Source organism: Schistocerca piceifrons, chromosome 5 (assembly GCF_021461385.2).
Source record: "Schistocerca piceifrons isolate TAMUIC-IGC-003096 chromosome 5, iqSchPice1.1, whole genome shotgun sequence".
NCBI lineage: Eukaryota > Metazoa > Arthropoda > Insecta > Orthoptera > Acrididae > Schistocerca > Schistocerca piceifrons.
In genome coordinates, this window is record NC_060142.1 from 259049301 (window position 1) to 259068278 (window position 18978).

Consider the following 18978-nt stretch of genomic DNA (forward strand, 5'->3'; position numbering starts at 1 on the left):
CCCTACACTTCCTATTTATTTCATTCCTCAGCGACTTGTATTTCTGTATTCCTGATTTTCCCGGAACATGTTTGTACCTCCTTTCATCAATCAACTGAAGTATTTCTTCTGTTACCAATGGTTTCCTCGCGGCTACCTTCTTTGTACCTATGTTTTCCTTCCCAACTTCTGTGATGGCCCTTTTTAGAGATGTCCATTCCTCTTCAACTATACTGCCTACTGCGCTATTCCTTATTGCTGTATATATAGCGTTAGAGAACTTCAAACGTATCTCGTCATTCCTTAGTACTTCCGTATCCCACTTCTTTGCGTATTGATTCTTCCTGACTAATGTCTTGAACTTCAGCCTACTCATCATCACTACTATATTGTGATCTGAGCCTATATCTGCTCCTGGGTACGCCTTACAATCCAGTATCTGATTTCGGAATCTCTGTCTGACCATGATGTAATGTAATTGAAATCCTCCCGTATCTCCCGGCCTTTTCCAAGTATACCTCCTCCTCTTGTGATTCTTGAACAGGGAATTCGCTATTACTAGCTGAAACTTATCACAGAACTCAATTAGTCTTTCTCCTCTTTCATTCCTTGTCCCAAGCCCATATTCTCCTGTAACCTTTTCTTCTACTCCTTCCCCTACAACTGCATTCCAGTCGCCCATAACTACTAGATTTTCGTCCTCCTTTACATACTGCATTACCCTTTCAATATCCTCATACACTTTCTCTATCTGTTCATCTTCAGCTTGCGACGTCGGCATGTATACCTGAACTATCGTTGTCGGTGTTGGTCTGCTGTCGATTCTGATTGGAACAACCCGGTCACTGAACTGTTCACAGTAACACACCCTCTGCCCTACCTTCCTATTCAAAACGCATCCTACACCTGTTATACTATTTTCTGCTGCTGTTGATATTACCCAATACTCATCTGACCAGAAATCCTTGTCTTCCTTCCACTTCACTTCACTGACCCCTACTATATCTAGATTGAGCCTTTGCATTTCCCTTTTCAGATTTTCTAGTTTCCCTACCACGTTCAAGCTTCTGACATTCCACGCCCCGACTCGTAGAACGTTATCCTTTCGTTGATTATTCAATCTTTTTCTCATGGTAACCTCCCCCTTGGCAGTCCCCTCTCGGAGATCCGAATGGGGGACTATTCCGGAATCTTTTGCCAATGGAGAGATCATCATGACACTTCTTCAATTACAGGCCACATGTCCTGTGGATACACGTTACGTGTCTTTAATGCAGTGGTTTCCATTGCCTTCTGCCTCCTCATGTCGTTGATCATTGCTGATTCTTCCGCTTTTAGGGCAATTTCCCACCCCTAGGACAAGAGAGTGCCCTGAACCTCTATCCGCTCCTCCATCCTCTTTGACAAGGCCGTTGGCAGAATGAGGCTGACTTCTTATGCCGGACGTCTTCGGCCGCCAATTCTGATTATTTATCAAAATTTAGGCAGTGGCAGGGATCGAACCCGGGACCGAAGACGTTTTGATTATGAATCAAAGACGCTACCCCTAGACCATGTTCTGATCAGTATCGACGCGATGACACTCTGGGGTTGGCATAAAGGGCTTCAATGGAAACACCCCTTTCTTTGGGGCGTTGATTCTCACACAATGCCTTGACACCCCTCCGATTCCAGATATCTGCCTGCAGGCGTCTAGGACTTCTTCGAGCATGTTTTTGTAAAGGTACAATTTTAAAATTCTCAGTAAATGTGGACGGGTGCCGAATTGGGGGTCTTGGAGGGGAACTCTTTGCTGCTTTACCAAGCGTGTGTCAGTCATCCCCTACCCCTCCCCACCCTCCGTGATCAAGCCTCGATGAAAACAGGAAGGCTGAAAATTCGTAAGCACCCTTTGCTGCTACGGATCACTTTGAGAATTCGGCGATTGGTTTTGAACGGCCGTTAGTGGCTCTAGGATTTACGCGAGAGGAAAAATTGCGTTCATGTTGCGTTCATGTTGCACTCCAAATGGGTGCCATCACGTTCACTAGGGACGCAGGCCCACTGTGTCCTTAGAGGAGATGGAAACGTCTGGGCGTATCTGCAGTTTCAAAGGTTGTCAAGAACGTTGTCCTATCGCTCGTCGCATTGAGAACTGTCTTTTCCCATCGTGAAATGTTTGAGAATCAGGGGAAGGGGTGTTTTCATCGACGGCCCTTAGGCCATCCCCTGAGGCTTTTTAGTAAAGATTCTAAGCTGTGGTTTGTCTGAGATTTTATCCTCGCCTACCCACAGGAAATCGCGTGATTTCAACGCTGGGCGTCGCGGATGACGTCCATCGAACAGGAGACAAGTTTGTGGCGGGCAACATCAAACCAGTCAGAATAGTAACAACTCCCACTGTGTCACTCAAGCTAAGTGCATCTCAGGGCGCAGCCGGATTAGCGCCAATTTATTACTAGAGGCATCATTTCGTACAGTTTATACTCCTTTCCCCTACCCCCCAAAACATCACCTAAACACAAAATCATGTATTCTTCATACTACACTGTACTAACAAAATAAGTAAAACTTCCTTATTTTCGATATTTTTGTTTTGTTTTGTAGTCTTAAATGTCCAGTCGTGTAGATGAAGGTGAACAAGTATAGCCCACCTTCCTATATTTTAGAAAGGCATTCAGTTCCGTACCATTTCATTGAGAAGGTCTGATTCTAGAGAATATTTATATAAATATTTACCAAGCGAGAACAATTTTTAACTGATAGAACTTTGTGTACTATAAGGGAAGAGCAGTCATTGAAGAGAAGAAAGACTAATATTCGACGTTCCCCATGAAAGTCTAATAGAGTAGCCAACGTTCTCCACATAGGTTAAATATCATTTAACAGCTCTCTCGGACAGTTTGCCGTCGATATTAATGTCGACAGGAATGAATCATCACTTGAATGTTGCCCGAAAATGCAGGATGACTTAGAGAGGATGTTCATTTAGTGTTCTGGAAGGCAGCTCTAATTAAATGTGAATAAAAGCATCATAATTCCTGTCACAATGAGAAAGAAGTCAATAGTAAGTGGTAGTTTTCTGGAGTCTCTTACAGAACTTGAATATCCCGGGGTAATATTACAAAGAAACATAAAATAAAAGAAAAATGTGAAATCAGTAGTAGAGAAGACAAAGTCAAGTCTTATGCGAGACGGAAAGATTCTAGCAGAGTATAGTGTCTGTATGTGAGGGCACATTTACCCTGCAGCCTCATTGCTGGCAGCTCTCTACTACTAGCTGCTGGCACGTCGCACAAAGCTGCTCGCAGGGGGCCTTATTACATTTACGCTGCAGCCCTTTTGTTCTCTCCTCACCGGGAGTCAATTACGCTACACTTGTTCACGTAGCTAGCCCAGCCAAGCACGGCACTTATCAGCGTGACCTTGAAGCAGCCAACCACGGTTGAAATTTGAGGACATGCGGCGATTGTCGCGCGAGCAAACCACAAAATTGTTTATCGTCGCGTGGCGAGAATCTTAGTGAGCAGAGTGGCGAGCGGTGATGGTGCAGGTTAAATGGACCAGTGGGCTTGATTCACTATCGCCGGGCCATGTCGGCGAACATCGAGGTGGCAGCGTAAACGCTCTCTAATAGAAGACGCCTACAGAATGCAAGCGTGACCTGTTCTTCAACGGTGCTCCGGATTATGGAATCATTATCAAGCACGTCTAACAACGGATATTGATGAGATTCAAAGATGTTTAGCTAAGATTATAAGTGGTCAGCATTGCCCATGTGAAAGTCTAACAAAAGTGCTTAGGACGTTTTGATGGAAGTCACTGGAAGAACAGTGACTTCCTTGTCAATATTCCCTTTTGGGTTATTTTAAACAAGAAGTCTTTGAAAACTGGTGTAGAACTGTTCTCCTGATTCTGTTGTAAATTCATATAGTAACCGTGAGAATACGATAAGAAGGACGAGGGCATGAAATGAGGTATATAGCCTCGCTCCTTTCACACATGAAACAGGGCGCGGAATGGTTAAACCTGGGAGGAAGCTACCTACCCTACCCCAGCCACTTGCTTGCATAGAACATGTATAAATATAGGTGGAAAAGACAAAAACTCTACAAAGTTAACTTCTCATGGTTGGGATTCACAGTCATATAATATTTCTTAAAAGGTATCATAGTCGCCGTTGACTGTATAAAATTTTTATTGTTACTATTGCAATTTCGGCCTTATGGCCATTTTCAAGTAACACTGCAAAGTTACCTAAACACAAAAATACAAAAGTGAATCACGGGGTGTATATACATAATTAAGCAAACATTTCATTTAGAAAGTAGCTCAATTATAAAAATTGGAGATAAATGTACATTACTTACATTCTTACTATCTGACATGAGTACATGTCGTCGTCAAAAATGCAGCCTTTTGACTGTGAGAGTCCCACAAGATCTGATGAGTACGACACTTATTACATCGTAATATGTTGATAAATATTTACTGAACTGTCGATGTTACCATCGTTCTAATAATCTATCACACATACAAGTTCAGGGGCACTGACAACATGTGGAGTTCAGTCAGTTGGCGCGAAAATACAGTTACTAAAGATACTGCCTGTGCACTTTAGTACGTCTGAGAGTGCTCTCGCTTAATATCAGGCGTTTGTATTGAACTATTCAGTTATCTAAGAATTACACTGTCATTAAATTTTACTTGTAATGGTAAACTTAATTAAACTGATTGAATGTTATCATAACGTTGATGAAGAATCAAACATCATGCAAGCCATAGTATTCATCTAAGGTAATAACTGCACCAATTTATAGGTGATTTATAGAAACTCTTTCCCCTCTGATTTCAGATTGTCCCATTTAAAAAGTAACAATGACTGCAATAGTCCGTTATTATGTGCAAATTGTTACGTATTAAATGAGTTTTGTATAAAAGTTCCCTTGGTCTCCATACAGACACGAAACAAGAAAAACACTATAGTAGCCTAAGCAAAAAACTTTGACTTAATTTGCATGTTCAAATGGCTCTGAGCACTATGCGACTTAACTTCTGAGGTCATCAGTTGCCTAGAACTTAGAACTAATTAAACCTAACTAACCTAAGGACATCACACACATCCATGCCCGAGGCAGGATTTGAACCTGCGACCGTAGCGGTCACTCGGCTCCAGACTGTAGCGCCTAGAACCGCACGGCCACTCCGGCCGGCAATTTGCATGTACTTGTCATTCTGTTCACATGGAAATTTACTTTTCTTTAGAACATTGCTACTACTTTTGTAAGATCAAATTCTCTGTATACTTACAGTATTCAGACATTGAAGTACAAACTCTAATTTAACTGTGTGCTATGACTAATGTCTGACATCTATTGAATGTAGTAAAGTGATAATCAAAATAAAAGGTCATTGTATATTACAGGCAAACGGCTGTGCCCTGGAGAGACATTTTCCCGCCAGAACTTCTACCTCTTGTGTGGCGCTCTTCTGCAGAACTTCACAATCGAGCCAGATGGCGTACCGCCATTAGATTCCAACATACCTGGCTTCGTTGAGACTCAGCCGTCCTTCTGGGCCAGGTTCACTCCTCGTTGATGAGGGCCGGATGTGAAATGGAAAAGAATGATTGCTTACAACCAAACTGTATTTGCTTACCTTGAGGCACCTTCCAACAGTCTCATGGAGAGGTGGTTATTAAATACCATCAATCACTGTACTATTTCCTTAAACTTATCACAAATGTAGAGGTATTTAATTACACACATGATTTCAGAAATTGCTGTAGACTCTTGTGGCACTGGCTAAAACAATGAATGGACTGGAGAATTTTTTCAAGTGACACTTGATTTCAATACATTTCCTTTGTCACCGTTCTTTAAAAGGATTTACGAAGAGTGGCCTTGTGGGCACATATCATATATGAGACAGTAAGTTCCATCTTACTCATAATTGTCAGTCACGAAAGTGAGAATGTTATTCTTCGCTTCACGCTTTTCAGCTTCAAATGTCGAGACTAGCGTGCAGATATATTCAATGTTATTGAATTTTAAGTTCTCTTATAAACTGACAGATACCAATAACAGCATGTATTACTAAAATACGGATATAAATTCTCCCAGAAGTAAGCAAATACAGACAGAGGTTTAATGTGGCACTGTGCCTACTAGTGGATTGAAGTATTTTCCTGAAGTCTTCTAACTTCTGCTGATTAACGACTAGTCAGTGACAGGAAAAGGACTCGTGTGTAGATGGCATATAAAAGAATGGAAGAAGTAGTCAAGATTCGTGTCATACTCAAAATGATGAAACACAGCACATTCATTCTATTCAATAAATTTGCCATTTGATTTTATCATAAATTATTTTTATGAAATTTATATTTACATTATAGTAATATATGCCATAGTTAATGTCTGCCTGTTTATAAGACAATTTCAAATTCTTTAACATAAAATATATCTGGACGCCGTTCTTAACTTTTGAAACCAGTAAGCATGAAGAGCAGTAGTACTGTTTTTATGCCATCTAAATTCCCAGATTGCGATAAAATTCAGAAGATTTCAACAAAATGTCGAGTGTCGTACACTCCTGATTCTACTCGATATTTTGTGTTATGTTCTCATATATTTGCATTCAAAATCAGTGATTAATCTCTTAACAGGGTCCTTTTCTTCTTTACATATCTTTGTGTAGCATTCATTGTTCTACAGGTTCTGTACCTTCTGTGGAGCACAGTGCACTGTATTGTCTATCTCTTACTGAAAGATTATCGCAGTCCTTCTTTGTATATGTAGACAATTGTTTGTATTATTGGGATTCTTGTCATATGATGAAATAAAACCAATTCTTCCTAATAATAAAGTGTGCCATTTGATTGTATTACAAATTGCATTGTAAGGCGTAACTGAACTGAGTTGTGTATGTTTAAAGTAATGCAATAAATGACTCTTTTGATAATCTCTGTCAGTTTTAGCTCAGGGTCTTTGCCTTTCGAAATCAGTTCTTTAAAAAACACATCAAATAACATCCCACAGTTAAACTCAGACCTCTAGCCTTCCACCACCTCTATCGAGTGTGTTATTTTCTATGTAAAAGGAGCTCTGTGTGTTTACATTTCACTTGAGTATGAGTTATATGAAATTCGCCTGAAGAATACCCACTGATGTCACATAAGTTACTAGCTTCTCAGAGTAGTCAGTATTCTTTCAGGCTTAAGCATAACATCCACTACTATCACAGGTAGTACAGACCTGTACCTATACTCACAGTCTATCACTTAAGGGAAAATCAGAGTCATTAGCTTGAATAAACCATAGCAACTTCGTGCCTTGTTCTTGTGCTATCCCAACTCATATTCCTGACCGCATGACCTCGTCACCAAAAAAATGTTAAACTCCTTCCATATCTTTAGTTTAATGCAAACAACGCTGTCTTTGCAAATACAGGTGACCCAAATGTATGTAAAAATTGGAAAATTTAATAATTCACGGAATAATCTATGTAGAGAACTTAAAATTGACACACATGCTAGAAATGACATGAGGTTTTATTGAAACCAAGAAAGTGCATAAAATGACAAAAATGGTTCGCTACGTTTGATACAAAAGCAATAATTAGCATAACAATTGGGTTTTCGCAATGATAATGTTCTTTATAATCAATGCTCAATGTATCAGCCGTCATTCATGAAGAATACATGTAGTCGAGGGACAATGTTGTGAACAGCACTGTACTGCATATCAGGACGTATGGTGAGAAATTGCTGTGAGATGATCGCGGTAGATTTGCGACTTCGGACAACCTCGCAACCAGTAATCATACGGATTGAGGTCTGGGAAGCTAGGAGGCCAAGCAAGACTCAGTACACGATCGCCACCAAACGATGTGTTCAAGAGGTCTTTTACACGCGTACCAATATGGGGTAAGGTGCCATCCTGCATAAAAGTCATAATTTCCAGCCAAGCTAGGGATGATGCGATTATGTAACATGTCAGCGTACCTGACGCCCGTCTCGTTGAAAGTTTGAAAAACAGCATCCAACATATCCTCGAAGAAAAAAAGGGTTCGATCGCAATTGATGTGATAAATCCACACCAGGCCGTGATCTCATCATGCAATAGGGATTTCATTACAGCTCTAGGAATTTTGGTAGCCCAGATTCTGCAGCTGTGTGTGTTCTCATTCATCGTCACTGCCGTGTATCTGTCCAGCGCAATCTGTTGGCCGTTTTTTGCACTCGTTTTCGGTTTCGAGAACACTTCGTGTGATTTAAGGCATGTGTGTCAAATTTTACTCTCTACCTACATTATTCCGTGAAATTGTGCATTTTCAAATGTTAAGGACTTTTGGGTCATCCTGTACTTAGAATTTTGATGTAATATGATTTTCAAAATAAGTAACAACGAAAATGCAATCAACATATATTTGTGACTGACCTTCCAAAAAGACAAGTTTTAGGAAGCTCTACAGTAGAAAACGCTTTTCTTATTGCAAGGTAGGTCATGTTTCAAAGCATTGTAAAATTGATTCGTTTTGAAATTGAAAAGGTCATCGGTCAAATGTATCTTCTAACATACACAAAAGAGAGGCATGTGCAATGTTGTCAAATTGTAAGAAATGCATGGAACTTTCAATGATAAACAAATATGTATAAGTTGAACGTAAGTTGACAGAGATCTGCAGACTACTCTCATATCTTCTTGCTTTTTCAAATTGTTCATTGCCTCTTGCCACTTGATAAATGTTCACAAAAATAACCAACCTTTTGAAAATAAGTGTGGCATTGTTTTCTTTTGGTTTGGAAGTTTGATAAATCACGATCCGGGTCCGAACTCCTGACTTCCTTCTTAATCCAGCTAATGTGAAAATCCAGTCTCACAGCAAATGACAAAGAGGAACATGGGATGATGCTGACGTCTCACTATTTGCATATTGACCGAGATATCTGTCTGCTGTGATTAGAAGTCTGTTAAAATTGATTTCCACCAGAAATTTCAGTGTGAACAGAGCAGAAACAATTGCAATGAATCTTATAATTAGTTCCTTTGATAGAATCTAGACAGACGAGTTGACACTCCTCTTAATAGGTCAAGTAACAAGCAAGTCAGATGTCGGTCAGATGTCGCTGAAATAACAGTTTTTCATTTGTATGAGATGATGATGGGATGGAAGAACTTCACACTCCTTTGCGGAAAAACAGTCTTCCTTGTGTACTCAGACAATGCAGAACCTTCGCGTAACACATTTAGATGAGGCGCTGCCCTAGGCAGTCGCTTTAAATGCACGGTATGCGTTCTTCATGGTCCTTTCTCAGAGGTACCCACCGAGGTGGACATTTCACTTATTGACACGCCATTTGCAGACGTGATGGCTTCAGCGCCGAAAAGACAACCCAGAAACTGATGACTATATACCTCAAGGCGACATAATGACGCCAGTAGAAAGTTGACAACCTGGAGATTAGCTAGGAAGTTACTCCCACAGCAGACGTGCCGATGCCAACAGTGTTCACCAAAACTGTGGGAAGAGTAAAGACGCTTTCGAAAAAATTCAGGATGGTAGGGGGAGAAACGAGGATTTGGTCATTTCTCGTAGGCTAATGCCAAGACTAGAGCTCTCATTGGCCTCTAATATGATGCATAGTTTTTTCTGGAGCTCATAAGATGAGAGGAGGGGTCTCGGTTTCTCTGTTTCGATAGGTCAAACAAATTGTGACGAGCCCTGGTTGGCCGAAGCGAGTTTTTGGCAGAATTATTTTTGTTGAGGCACCAGAGTTAGAGGCACGAAAAGCACGAAGAACATTCTGTTTCAAAGAACTGTGGAAAGAAGATTCTGTTTCGGAGGGTTGTGGAGAACAGCGAATGTTGGTACCGGAGATTGGCGGAGAGCAAGTGGCTTAATTCGACATCCAAGGCAGCAGCCAGGGTAGTGAGTATTATCGCTGCGAAGATTGGATTTAACTAAAGCTGGTGTGAAGTTTAGAAACCATGCGACCAATTTAGAGTCGGTTCACAGCCGTAGTCATGATTTTTAACTTTCCATGTTAGTTCTTTCGCATTTTGTTAGCAACATTTGTTATAGCGAATCTTGAGTTACCATTGTCTTGCACGTGAACTCGCATGTTGCACGTATTACTTTTGGTCCATGTCTTTCTTTTTCTTCCCTTCTGCACCTCCCTCTAGTATCATGGAAGTCAGTCCCTGATGTCTTAACAGATGTCCTATTATCCTGCCTCTTTTTCTTGTTAGTGTTCTCCATACATTCCTTCCTCGCCGATTCTGTGGAGGATCTCCCAATTCGCTATCTTATCAGGGTACCTAATTTTCAACATTCTTTTGTAGCAACACGTCTCAAAAACTTAGTTTCTCTTCTGCTTCGATTTACCCACAGTCCATGTCTCACTGTCATACGATGCTGTGCTCAAAACGACCGTTCTCAGAAATTTCATCCTCCAATTAAGACCTTTGTTTGATACCACCAGACTTCTCTTGGCCAGAAATGTCATTTTTGCCATTGCTAGTCTACTTTTTATGTCCTCCTTGCTCGGTCCGTCATGGATTATTTTACTACTTAGGTAGCAGAAATCCTCATCGTCATCTACTTCATGATCTTGCATAAATGAAAAATATAACACTTTTGCTAATAAAGTGCTTACCTTATTCGAACACTGTTTTCCCCCAAAACTTACCAAGGTTAGAGCAAAGTCTACAAAAAAGCCATGGATTACTCGAGGAATAGGGGTATCTTGTAAAACAAAAAGAAAACTGTATCTGTCAATCCGAAACAGTTCCAATGTTGATGCTATAACACATTACAAGAAATACTGCAAAATATTAAAGACTGTAATACAGACGTCAAAGCAAATATATTACAAGGAAAAGATAGTCATATCAGATAACAAAATAAAGACAATATGGGATATAGTTAAGGAGGAGACCGGTAGAACCAGACATGAAGAGGAAGAAATAGCATTAAGAGTAAATGATACACTGGTGACAGATGTGAATAGTGTTGCAGAACTTTTTAATCAACATTTTATAACTGTTACTGAAAAGATGGGGTTGTCAGGTTCGGTAGATGCTGCTATGGAATACCTCAGACCAGAAATTTCAAGCAACTTCCATAATATGAATTTGACCCTCACCACCCCAACAGAAATAATGTCCATCATAAAATCTTTAAAATCAAAAACATCTAGTGGGTATGATGAAATATCAACAAAGTTAATTAAAGAATGTGATTCTGAGCTAAGTAACATATTAAGCTATCTGTGTAACCAGACATTTATTAGTGGAATATTTCCTGAATGGCTGAAATATGCCGAAGTTAAGCCACTGTTTAATAAGGGAGATAAAGAAATAGCATCCAGTTTCCGTCCGATTTCACTGTTGCCAGCATTCTCAAAAATTTTCGAAAAAGTAATGTACCGTCGGCTTTATAACCATCTTATCTCAAATAACATACTGTCAAAGTCACAATTTGGATTTCTAAAAGGTTCGGGTATTGAGAATGCTGTCTACACTTACAGTGAAAATGTGCTTAATTCATTAGACAAAAAATTTCAGGCAACTGGTATATTTTGTGATCTGTCAAAGGCATTTGACTGTGTAAATCACAATATCCTTTTAAGTAAATTAGAGTATTATAGTGTAACAGGAAATGCTGCAAAATGGTTCAAATCTTATATCTCTGGCAGGAAACAAAGGGTGTTATTAGGAAAGAGACATGTATCAAGCTATCAGGCATCATCCAACTGGGAACTAATTACATATGGGGTCCCACAAGGTTCCATTTTGGGGCCCTTACTTTTTCTTGTGTATATCAATGACCTTTCATCAGTAACATTATCAGATGCCATGTTCGTTTTGTTTGCCAATGATACAAACATTGCAATAAATAGCAAATCAAGCGTAGTCTTAGAAAGATCAGCTAATAAAATGTATGTGGACATTAATCACTGGTTCCTTGCCAATTCTTTGTCACTAAACTTTGAAAAAACACACTACATGCAGTTCAGAACTTGTAAGGGGAATCCCACGAGTATATGTGTAACATACGATGACAAGTAGATAGAAAAAGTGGACAGTGTTAAATTCTTGGGATTACAGCTTGATAATAAATTCAACTGGGAGGAGCACACCACAGAATTGCTGAAGCGTCTTAACAAGTCTCTCTTTGCAATGCGAATTTTGTCATACATAGGGGATATAAAAATGAAAAAGCAGGCATACTATGCTTACTTTCATTCCATAATGTGATATGGGATTATTTTTTGGGGCAATTCATCAAGCCAAGCTAAAGTTTTCTGGGCACAAAAACGCGCAGTAAGAGTTATATGTGGTGTGAACACAAGAACATCCTGCAGTAGCCTGTTTAGGGAACTAGGTATACTAACTACTGCTTCCCAATACATTTATTCCTTAACGAAATTTGTCATTCAAAATATATCACTTTTTCAAACCAACAGCTCAATTCATGGAAACAATATTAGAAATAAGAATAATCTTCACAAGGATTTAAAGTCACTTAGTCTTGCACAAAAAGGTGTGCATTATTCAGGAACACACATTTTCAATAACTTGCCAGCAGCCATAAAAAGCTTAACAACCAATGAAATTCAGTTTAAGAGAAGCCTAAAGGATTTATTGGTGGCCAACTCCTTCTACTCCATTGATGAATTTCTCAGTAAAACCAACTGATTTGTATATATACGTATATATATATTTCTGTGCAATTTCAGTGCAGTAATGTGTTCGTTGTAAATGTGTGTGTGTGTGTGTGTGTGTGTGTGTGTGTGTGTGTGTAAGTACAATCTAACTTCTGCACCATTTCAGTGCAGTAATGTGTTCGTTGTAAATAAGTATTATAGTGGTTGTATTACATGTTTAATACCTTATAAATAAATAAAAAACTTTTTTATTTTAAATTCAGTGCATTAGTATTTGCAAAATGACTTTCATAGAGTGTTCATTAAAAAATGACGATCATTCCACTTGGGACCTGTGGACTGGTACATTAGCTTATTTGTTTTAATTGTAAATATTTGTCATGTATTGTTGTTTTTCTGACATGTTCCACATCCTGGAGGGCCTCCTCACTATGGATCAATTGGAATGAAAGTAAATCTAATCTAATCTAATCACCAACTCTGATATTAAATTTCTCACCAATCTCATTTCTGCTACTTCCCATTACCTTCATCTTTCTTCGATTTACTGTTAATTTATATTCTACGCTCATTAGACTGTTCATTCCATTCAAATGATCCTGTAACTCCTCATCACATTCACTGAGGATAGAATCTTGTTACTGATATCCTTCACTCTGAATTTTAATCCCACACTTGAACCTTTCCTTTATTTCCGTCACTGCTTCTTCTATGTATAGGTCAAATAGTAGCAGCGTTACACCCTATTTAATCCGTGAACTTCGTTCTTGGTCTTCCAGTATTATTGTTCCCTCTTCGTTCTTGTACATTGTGCATTACCAGTCTTTACCCCTGGCTTACCCCAAATTTTCTCAGGATTTCGGAAATATTGCACCATTTGACACTGTCGAACACTTTTTCCAGGTGAAAAAACCAATGAAAGTGTTTTGATTTTTCTTCAGTCTTAATTCCATTATCAACCGCAACGTCAGAACTGCCTCTCTGGAACATGTCTAACCTCTCTTCAATACCACTGGTAATGCATCTATCTCTGCCACATAATTTAAAGTCTACTCAATCGCGATTCTGGAAATAATGTCTCTTTTACATTGTGTTTCTCAACACCCTGCGGTCCCACCAGACGTGCATTTCTTATGACTGAGACAGTTTCATACTTCATGTATTTCTAGTTCTTTTTAAGAAAGATGTCCGAAATGTTCAGCTTTTTCTTCTTGAGATTATTTCGATAGTGAATGGATTCTATGTCATTTGGATATACATTTACCAAAGCCATACTTATATTTGAGGGATATTGTTTCCTATGACAATTCCGTGGTTCAAATCTTCTTTTAAATGACTGAAAGTTTACGATCAACCTACAGAAAATGTGATATATTCCTTCATTTCGAATGAATGATTGATGCACAGGCATTCGATGACCCTTGTATTAACTCGTTAGTAGAATGTAACAGCAACAGGATACTAAGTACCTCCCCACCTACCCTATAATAGTAGAACTCTTTCATTTAGTTCACACTGCCAGAATATCTACACATTCACTGACAATAGTCCGCGTCCGGTAGCCAAGTGGTCAGTGCGACGGAATGTTAATCCTAAGCGTCCAGGTTCGATTCCCCGCTGGGTCGGAGATTTTATCATCATCATTTCATCCCCATCGACGCGCCAGTCGCCGCTGTGGCGTCCAATCGAAAGACTTGCACCCGGCAAACGGTCTACCCAACGGAAGGCCCTCGTCACATGACATTGCTCGCACTGATAATAGAGATCTTTCAAGATGAGGGTCTATGACTACAATTATTTTATAAATGTAAATAAAATACAGAGTGGCACATTGCTAGTGGTACAACACATCACACTATAAATTGACGAAATTGGTACACTACTTACAACCGTGTGAAGCTCCAGTGAAATTGAAAAGTGCCAAACCTAGTATACAAACTGAAGCATTTGGCACTTTGGGATGGATCTAGTCGATGTGCTGCTCTTTGACATATGCAACGATAGTTCGAAGACATTAAGTTTTGTCTTGATGGGACATGTAACTTGTTTCCCATGAAGAAAGCTGGACAGCAGCGAGAAAATAACTGAAGATGATGGTAAATCATGGGTATTTTTGAAGAACAAATCGTAATTGCTGTTGATGTCTTCAGTAGTGAAGGTGAGCTTCATCGTTTAAATGTAAAGGCGGCAGGCTATGAAGAGGGCATAAAATATTTGGCCATCAGCATAAATTTTGTGTGCAACAGTTCTTAAAAGACTGTGGTATAGAAACAATGATTGATAGCAGCCTCTGTTAAGAGTGTTTCACTGGCAAACAAAGTAAGCCACTGTTTGGTGAGGAAGTAGACAAACCTGGGGAAGTGGTCTGTGCAGATATATGCAGACTGATGGAAAAAGTGATTTTCAAGGCAATCAGTACTTTGCTGTAGGTAAAGTGATTTTCCCAGTTACATGGTCACTTATCTCTTGCAGTTCAACGATGAAAATAAATAAAAATTACCACTGTTTACTAAAATGATAAAGATACTAGCCGATATTACTGTGAAAGAAATATGCACAGATGACTGCAATGAGTTTTTTTAATCAAACCAGCACATCCGTCTGCTGACTCGACTGGACTAAAACATTCTGTCACAGCACCATATACTTCCCAGTATGATGCAGTAGCCAAGAATCCCTTTGTGGGATGGCACGTTCTTGCCACTGCTTTTCTGAACATCTACCATAAGCATTATAAGTTGAAGCAAATTTGCTGCAACCTGTATTCTTAATTAGCCTGGATCTATGAAAACAGAAGGTGAAAGTACAGTTGAAATATTCTTAAAGAAAGAAGGTTATTTCTGTAATTTGGCAATATAGTTTAATGCTTGGGTTCCAACTCGAAACTGTAGTTGGTTGTGACGATTGTGGATATAAAGTTTGTTTTCCTGAAAAATGGTGTGTGTGTGAATGTAGAAATATAAGATTTAACTCAAAAAGATTACAGTTCCCACCTAATATTCTTATTAAGAATGTTGTTGATACCTGAGATACAGAAGGTGGGAAGTGAAATTGTCAATTTTGAAGAAGCCAGTCAACAGGATTGTATTATCCAAGATACTAGCAATGAAGTGTTAGCAACCACTTGCATGATACTGTATTACACAATGAAAGGACTTAAGAAGCAAGAAATTAAAGAATGGAACCTATAATTTACATGACTGATGAAGTTAGAAGAAATCATTATGTTGTTGTTACAGTGCAGTGAAGATTCAGCTCATCAACAAAAGAATTATTTCCTCACATGAAGCAACAAGGAATTATCTAGCAGAAATACAGTCAACATAATAAAAATTGAGAAATGGGTGACAGTGAAAGAAATGAATTCTTCACAGTACAATAAACTATAAGAATTAGTTAATAACCTATAAGAATTGAGACAGTTGATAGGTGAGTTTTTGCTGTAATATTAAGTATCGATAGTCAAGTGGTTTGACAGAAGTCTCAGTTGTTGGCAGAACAATATACACAATGATAAATTAAATCATGTACCTGTAGCAAGATGTAAGACAATGAGAACTGTTTTGACTGTTTCAGTTCCACATAATAGGTGTGTTAAATAGTTTCATCTAAGCACTGCACTTCTCAGTGTTATTTTGAAGAAGAAAATTTACATCCACAATCAGAGAGCAATGAAGAAGCTACAGAACATGGCTTGAAGTAAGCATCATGATGATGGCATAAATGTCTTGTTACATTTTTCTGTGAATATAATTTATGGGATAGTTATGCTGATCCAAGAATGTTCTATAGTGAAAACATGCCACTGCTTTTTCATGTTGATGGTCAACTGATGATGGACTCTACTGAATCTGTGAGTAAACTAACTGAACAGTTGGCCAATAGTTTACAAATCATGTAGATGATGTTGATTACAACCTGCAATTACAAATTAATAAATTCAGCTACAGTATTGGAATAAATAACTCTCTACCAGAAAGAGATCTTACATTAATATGTCATATCGGATGCCAAAGCATTTTCTTTACCAACTGAGTGAGAATGGATAGCAAGTGAATCACATGCTTGTCATATTACTGAGTGGTATTAAGAAACAATTATATTTTTGCACATTTTTGTCAGCCATAAGTGTACCAACTATCACCACACCAACAACAAAACTATAATTTGCAAACCACCATGAATGGTAGCATAGGGCCTTTTGTGTAATTTTGGTGACATTTTCACGTGTATGGAACCTTGCTTTGGGTAAACACTCAATAAGTGTTTTTAAACTGAAACTAGTTTTGTAGCTAAGAAGAGGTAATAAGAAATATAGACCCTAACTGAAAAAATATTGGCTTCAATCAATCACTGTATAGCTGTAGTGCCTGGTATGAAGAACACATTGATAAATTGTTGGAATTTTGGTTTTAAAGTTTCCCTGATGCAGCTACATTTTTCATTGCTAAAACGAATACTTACATATATGACTTTAACAATTGCAGATGGAATTAAGTTTGAAAAGAGAGAAGACTGAACTTTTGTAGCTTTTAGTAATGCTGATAAAGCTGGGAACTCTAACAACCACAGATGGGATTAAGTTTGAGAAGAGAAAAGATTCTAGCTTTAAGTGATGGTGATAATGCTTGGAACTAAGAAAGTCCAGGTTGGAAAAATAATTATTTTTGTTTGTTTATATTTCTTTGGAGCTATATTCATCCATTAAAGATGATGATGCACTTTCTTACAGACTGAGTTACATAGAACTGAATTGAGTAGATGTTAAATTCTCACATTCAAATAAACAAAATTCTTCAATAGCAATGTTTATCCACTATTCATTTGGGTCTTGGTTGGTGACACTTATCCTACAATATCCTGAGGTTGCCGTAAATGGTTGGTGTAGTGTTGGTAGCTCCATGCTGCATTTGCTGTGATGTAAGGATGCTGAGGAACTCCAGCCACTCCATGCTGCCCAAGAAGAACCTTGAACAAATGATACAATACAAAACAAATATTCCCACTAATACAGAATATCCTCTATACTGAAATGATGAATGAGCATATTCCTTAAACCTCACCATCATTGTAACAATATTAATTGCAGATATGCTTGCTCATTCATTGATGATCCAGATGCAGAAAATTTCGTACCTCTAACACTTATGGGAATTTAATTCTGCAAAACTTCTGTTCTCTTGCACACACCACCCACAGAAATGAGTAATTGTGTTATTATTTTCCACGAAATTTAAGTCAAATGTTAAACATCACAACTATACTCATTTTTCATTATTATGCAACAGTCATAAGTCATTTTTGACTTATTTTCATTACTTAATTGTTATTTTACTTCACACATTCATACCATTCTTGGTTCTGCTTTAGAAAACATGAAGTAACTACAAGTAGTTACATTTTTCATAAGTATTATTATTCTAATTTTTTATTTCAAACTCAGTTACTTGTATAGTCTTTCATAAGATAACTTCAATTAATTCTTATTATTTCATTATACATTCAATATATTGGAATAATTTCTGTTAATACCATAGACTAGCCTTGGCTTAATATTGAATCTTAAAGCATATGGCATGTAACTACATTCTATTTTAAGGCACTTGTTATTTCTGATCCATTACAATCTTCCATTTGTAATAACAGTAACTACTAATAGCGTTTTAATGACTACTATAGACCATATATGTAATTTCTTTCACTTACATTTTTGCATCACATATTTAGTCCATATGTGGTATTAAACAGTCATTAAGTTCATCTGAGTTAAATAACACAAGAATAGTTTATCTAGAAGCTACATAGACATTTTTCCAAAGTACCTCTCATATAAACAACTCTTAAATTCATTAAGTGTGAACAAGATGGGATGAGCTTCACTATCCATACTGTAGTTAAGCTAGTTATTTTTATATAAGTTTCTAAACTCATTGATGTAATCATTCAGTAAATTCAAAATGGTGCAAATACCTTTGTGCGAAACCAACATCGATTAATATTACTACCCTGTAGAAACATGTACAAACCCTCACCAGATCTTCTCATTTAATGACTTAAACCTAAAAAACCTCCTGATACAGAAATAACCATTACATTGAAACGCTCCTTACTTTAGAACACTTACCTTAACCTAAGAACTTGTCAGGGAACTGATACCTTCATTTAATTAGAGCATGTTAATTACTATTAAATTGATGCTTCCCTATAGCAAAGAAAGGAAAGGTATTTTCTTGCACAGAGAACTGAGGGTGCTAAAACCATGGTCACTGTTGGTAGGCCCACCAAGAGTGCCCACTGCTTCACACTACAATATGCAACACAAAGGAGCCCACTGATTAAAGGGAAAAGAA

General features: G+C 38.1%; 1 protein-coding gene across 1 annotated transcript in view; it reads left to right on the forward strand.

Moving 5' to 3' along the window:
* LOC124798509 (probable cytochrome P450 304a1) overlaps window positions 1-6816 on the forward strand; it is a 104428-nt gene extending 97612 nt beyond the window's left edge. Inside the window, exon 9 of the mRNA XM_047261948.1 lies at window positions 5384-6816. Within this exon, the coding sequence (XP_047117904.1) occupies window positions 5384-5556 (173 nt within the window). The 3' untranslated portion in view covers window positions 5557-6816. The remainder of the gene's footprint in view (window positions 1-5383) is intronic.
* The last annotated feature ends 12162 nt before the right edge of the window (window positions 6817-18978 follow it).